Source organism: Microtus ochrogaster, linkage group LG4 (genome assembly GCF_000317375.1).
Source record: "Microtus ochrogaster isolate Prairie Vole_2 linkage group LG4, MicOch1.0, whole genome shotgun sequence".
Lineage (NCBI taxonomy): Eukaryota > Metazoa > Chordata > Mammalia > Rodentia > Cricetidae > Microtus > Microtus ochrogaster.
In genome coordinates this window covers 35676682-35682730 of record NC_022030.1, presented here as the reverse complement: position 1 = coordinate 35682730, position 6049 = coordinate 35676682, and the positions used below count along the sequence as shown (strand labels likewise).

Sequence of the window (6049 nt, the reverse complement as noted above, 5' to 3'; positions counted from 1 at the left end):
CGCATGCTGTTTTGTGTATCCTCTCAGGGGCTTAAACTTTTTGCCTTCAACCTACAGTAAGAACGTTTAAGACAGCAACATACTATGCCCTTTTATACTATGGCAAAACAAAGCTCAGAAAGATTCGTAAAGAGTTCACCCACTGCAGGCATACACCCAGTTGTTCATGTAGTCCATTCTTTTCTCTATCTTTAATGAAAAGAAAAACCATGCTAGTCATGACCTAGGGAACTGATTTGTTAACTCATACTAATGGTCAATCAGCACAATGTGCCAGAGTCAGGGCTCACCTCCAGGAAAGCCCAGCTTCAGAAAGTATATTCCAGCTACCCAGAGGAGAGAGCAGCCCAGAGGAAGACAGACTTGGTAAGGAACTCATGAGCTCAGTAGAGTTGAGCATGAGATATCAGCTCAGAGGCTCTGGAGCCATACCTACCTCCAATACCCTCTAGGGAGGCACATGAAGCAATCCCAGAGTAGGACCCCAAGTTTGGTTTGATTCAGTGGTTCCAAACTCCAATGACTCAGTTTCTCCCAGCCGCCCTGCCTTTACCCAAAGTTGTCTTGATGCTGACCACTGGACAGGACAGAAAAACCTTCCAACCCTTCCCCCGCATCGTTCCCATTAGTCCAGTCCCACTCCTGAGGCCATCTCTGGTGTGTAGGCGGACCTTCTCTGTCCTGCCGCTCAGTTCTGTCCCACCAGCCAGTTTCCCAAATAACCACACACAGACTTATGAATTATAAATGCTCGGCCAATAGCTAGAGCTTGTTACTAACTTGCTCTTACAACTTAAATCAACCCATATTTCTTATCTATGCTCTACCACATGGCAGTGCCTTTCTTCAGCACAGCTTGAGAATCTCCTGCTTCCTCTGCATCAGGCTGGCAGGAGGACATCTTCTTCATCCTGGAGCTCTCTTTTTGGTGGTCTAGTTTGTCCACAAGTCTTGCCTATCCTCTACCTGCCTAGCGATTGGCCATTTAGACTTTTATTAAACCAAACAGAATGCACCTTGGCAGAGGCACATCTTCACAGCACACAAAAAGATTATTCTAGAACAGTGCTGGTTTGAATAAGAAAGTTGAATGTTTGATAGTCAGTTGACCGAACTGTTTGGGAAGGACGGAGAGGTGTGGCCTTGTTGGGGAGGTGTCAGTGAGGATGGGATCTGATGTTTCAAAAGCCCTTCACATCCACTTAGTTTTTTCCCCCCACTCCTCTCTTTCTGCCTGTGATTTTTTTCTCAAAATGCAAGCTCTCAGCTACTGTTTCAGAGCCATGTCTGCCTGCCTGTTCTGTGTTCTCCTCTGTGATGGTCATGAACTCCTCCATCCTCTGTGACCCTGAGCCCCAAATTAAATGTTTTATTTTATAAGTTGCCTTGGTCATGGTATCTGAGCACAGCAATAGAAAAGTAACTGATACACCATCACAGGGTGTGAGGTTTCACTGACACATGGGAGCGTCCTGAGCTTGCTCCCAGACCTGGGGATAGAGAAATGGACACCTGAGCGGGTGGCCCCTATAAACTGAGGAAGTAGAGTCAGTAGAAAAAAACAAACAAAAGACTGACACTTAGCTAAAGGCTGACTGGACAGTTAGAACACTGAGACCGGAAAGAACTGGAAAGATCATTTAATCCAGTTAAGTGATTGTGGACTGTCTTTAATTCTCCTAACAGCCATTCATTGCCCACATCTTGGTCTCATAAAAGCCAGCACTCCTCTGGAACTCGTGAGGCCGGTTCCCCTCCACCAAAGAAACAATTTTACTCTCAGTCAGAAGGGACAAATAACGATCTGTGGTTCCTGGTAGTATACCAACGTACATGCTGGCGTCCAGGCTCCCTCAGTACACTAATCCCTGTTACACACTTCAGAGTCCATGCTGGCATCCTGACTCTTCTCACATTTACCCCAAATTTCTCCAGCTCAGGGGTTTGCTCCCTCCAGCTTCTCATTGTCCTTATAATCCTGCTATTTCAGCTATGCTCTGTCTTTTTCCCCCTTTCTTGGTCTTCTGTTTTCCTCTTGTTCTCCCTCTTTCTCTCCTCTCGTGGCCAAATCCAACCTACTGGCCATATGTTGTCTACTACTTTCTCTCTCTGTCCTGGATTCTTCCAGATGCCTCTGGCTGTACTCTCCCTCACATCTACAACAAAAACCTTCAGCTGGGCAGTGGTGGTGCATGCCTTGAATCTCAGGCAGGCATGTAGGCGGAAGTTTCTGTCCCGCCTGGTCCAGCAGCCATTCAGTCCCAAAGAAACATTCAGAGTCTTATATTAATTATAAACTGTTTGGTCTATTAGCTCAGACTTATTAACTAGCTCTTACAACTTAAATTAACCTGTAATTCTTGTCTATGTTTAGCCATGTGACTTTGTACCTTTTCTCAGTGCAGCATCCTCATCTTGCTTATTCTGCATCTGGCTGGTGACTGCAGACTGAGCCTTTCCTCTTCCCGGAATTCTCCTAGTCTGGTCACCCTGCCTATACATCCTGCCTGGCTACTCTCCAATCAGCATTGTATTAAACCAATATTAAGTGACAAATTTTTACAGGGTACAAGAACATTATCCCACAGCACAGGTGATTTCAAAGTCAATCTGGTCTACAGTGCAAATTCCAGGACAGCCAAGGTTACACAAGGAAACCCTGTTTCAAAAAACCAAAACAAATAAAAATTAAAACCTTCTGCTTAACCATACCTCAGAGCGTCACGCCCTCAATTTATACACTAACGGTCTGTGACTATTAGGTAAGTGTTTGGACTGTATTAATACACTAGCTGCCTCCAACCCAAAAGCTAAGAAGTGTCTGAAACCTATACCAGATCTCCCCATTTTTCTCTACGCCACTTACCTGATATTTCCACTAATGTATCTGAGAAGTGCTTTCCTTTTGTTCTGTAGCTACAAACGCTAGTGAAACTTTCTACACAGGAACAAGCCATTTCAGGCAACTTGAGTCCTCGTTGCCAGCCATGGCCTTCATATTTAACTCATTTCCTTTGAGGTTAGAACTGTTTTCTGGTCACACATTGTTTTCCTGTCCCAATAAAGCCAAGTCAGCGCCTTCCTTGGGGGGTCAAAAAGCTGAGGCAGCTGCTGGTAAGGCCTGCTCTGCAAGGGCTTGCAGCAAGGCTGATCTGGCTGCAGATATTTTGAGGATTTAGCACAAGAGGAGGACCAGGCTACAGTCGTGAGCTGGGAGTCACCAACATCTAGTAGCAGGAGGGGAGAGAGTAGGCCCATCTTTTTCCTTGTTGCCAAGATTTTGAAGAAATATTATTACTGGGGTGTATGGAGTAATGGAAACTGACTTCAGGGTGCACGGAAATGAAACCAAATGTTTTTCACTGCTATAACAAAATTGAAGCTGAGATGATCTATCTGTTCATGGTGGCTTTGAGTTGATGGTGCCGTAGGAAAATTACTCCTCTAAAATTCTGGGCATCAGAAAAAAATTGGCTCTCATAGGCACTAAGTACCTCTATTTCTAATTTTAAAAACGGTTTTGTGATCGCTTGTATGAGCACTCATGTGCAGGGCAGAGAAAAACTTGCAAGAGTTGGTTCTCTCTATCCAACTGTGTGGGTCCTGGGAATTGAACTCAGATCAAGCTCGGCAACAGGTACCTTCACCCCCTGTGCCATCTCCATCTCCATGGCCTCATTAAATAACTCTAAATAAGCTTTGGGAAGTCGCAGCACCGACTTAAGATTTTACTTTATGATTAAGTAAAAAAAAAATTCTGGTCTAGGAAGACACGAATACATTGTGGTAGTTTTATTGCATATGAACCATGTTTTACAAAGGAAAAGTTGGGGGTGTCACGGAGCAATTTACTAGACAGCATTTAACGAAAGGAAATAATGTTGCAACTGATTTGCAGCCTGCTGTCCTGGGCTGGGCCAGCCTATAGCACTTACTAAACACGCCTGTCACCTGTTGTCCCCCCCACCCTTACATCCACACCACCTCTTCCTGGCCCCGCCCACTGTCAATTTAGCCAACGCCGAGCCGAGGAGAGGCTCCACCCTACGATGCGGTGAGGTCGCCTCCTAGCGGCCACAGCAAGAAGTCCGCAAGCGCGGCCCTCGGCTGACCCTCGGATAGCCGGGGTTATGGGCACCTCCGAGACCGCACCGCCGCCGTTCGCGCGCGTCGCCCCCGCGCTCTTCATCGGGAACGCGCGAGCCGCGGGCGCGACGGAGCTGCTGGTGCGCGCGGGCATCACTCTGTGCGTCAACGTCTCCCGCCAACAGCCCGGGCCGCGCGCGCCCGGAGTGGCCGAGCTGCGCGTGCCCGTGTTCGACGACCCGGCGGAAGACCTGCTGACGCACCTGGAGCCCACCTGTGCCGCCATGGAGGCCGCGGTGCGCGACGGCGGCGCCTGCCTCGTGTACTGCAAGAACGGCCGCAGCCGCTCGGCCGCCGTCTGCACCGCCTATCTCATGCGCCACCGCGGCCACAGCCTGGAGCGCGCCTTCCAGGTGCCAGCGTCCAGGGGCGGGCCTTCCGGGGCGGACCCCCACATAGAGAGAGGTTCTTCCGGGGCGGGCGGGCCCCGCCCACCCTTCACCCTCCCTCGGGGCGGAGCCTCTGCGCCGGGGACTCTCCGCCTCGCTCACCGCAGCTTTCTTGATTGCAGATGGTGAAGAGCGCTCGCCCGGTAGCCGAGCCCAATATAGGTTTCTGGGCTCAGCTGCAGAAGTTTGAACAGAACCTCCAGGCCCAGGCCCTCCTGCCCCGGGAACCCGCTGATCCCGAGTAAGCCGCCCCCTTCAGCAGCTGGGTGGCCAGGTGTCTACACTGCAAGGCATTTCTTCCCTCTTTTTCAATAGGCAATAGCCTCGGGTTTTGCCCCCTCTTGGTGGCAGTCCAGGAGTGTCTACTGAAGAGGGGGGCTTCGTTTATTCATCAGGTTTGGGTCAAATACAGACCAGCGAAGTTTTAGGTAGAGAACTCGCGTTAGGGATCTATGAGTCTGGGGCGCCTACGAGAGTTGATAGGGAGTGACAGACCTGAGTCCTAGCTTGCTGCCTCCTCCCAGGGATTGCCTGGCCTTGCAAGCAGAACTTCGTGCCCCCTGGACTTCTTTCTTGTCCCTTCTTAGTCAGGGGCTTAGAGTCTCCCAGCAGGAGGTCCGAAGCCTACCATCTTTAATCTTACAGCTGCTGTGCGGTGGGAGGGGGGCATCTGTCCACCGCCCCACTGCCTTACTTAACCTGTATCAATGCCTAGCATTGTCAAGCTGCCATTATACACTGTGTACCATCCTCCCCAACTGGCGGGCAGGCCCTTCAGTTGTCACCTTGTGTTCAGACACAGCCTCTTAGACATTGTTTCCTTAAGAGCCCTGGAAACTTAGTTACTATTTAAAGAAGTAGTGAGGGAAGAGCAAAGAAAAACCTGGGCTAGGTGTGTGAATTACAGATGTGTGGCCACTGGTAAATTTAACAACAAATATGAATCCGTGAATAAAATCCCAGAGTTGATATTTATGGTTTCCCTTTTCTGCTTCTCCCTGCTTTGGTCTCTGGGGCCGGAGTAGTCCGTTTGCATCAGCTTCTTGAAGGTCGTGGTCTGTCTCCCCGTTTTGCCCCTGAAGAGACTAAAGGGTTTGGTCATGTCTGCCTCTAGGCAGTGAGACATACTCACTGTAGATTGTAGGGTTCTCCCTTAGAATGAAGAATGAAGCCGTCTCACTTAGCTGAACCCAAGGTTGAGGGGACGTGAGGCACACAGTTCATGATCAAGGCACTGGGGTGCTAATGAGCACCGCCTTCCCCACCTGCCCCCGCACTTCTGGTTTCTGACTGTAATGAGCAAGCCCTTCAGCGGTCACTGGTTCAAAGTGCTTGCTACACTTTGTAGGGAATATCTAGACCTAAAGGTGTAATCAGCTGGCATTGTCCATCCCAGGACTGCTGTACAAGCTGGTTCATCTGACCACTGAGCTTCCTCCACCAGGTCCCATATGTTCATCCCTTAAAGGAGTCATTGCTACTCCCCCACACACACTCAGCCATTGAGACTACAG

General features: G+C 49.5%; 1 protein-coding gene across 1 annotated transcript; it reads left to right on the top strand.

The window, feature by feature from the left end:
- The first annotated feature begins 4050 nt into the window (after nt 1-4050).
- Nucleotides 4051-6029, top strand: Dusp28 (dual specificity phosphatase 28). The gene is made up of 2 exons (XM_005361388.3): nt 4051-4499; nt 4658-6029. Exons 1-2 carry the CDS (start codon nt 4131-4133, stop codon nt 4778-4780), a joined length of 492 nt encoding a protein of 163 aa, XP_005361445.1. The 5' UTR covers nt 4051-4130; the 3' UTR covers nt 4781-6029.
- Nucleotides 6030-6049: the final 20 nt, after the last annotated feature.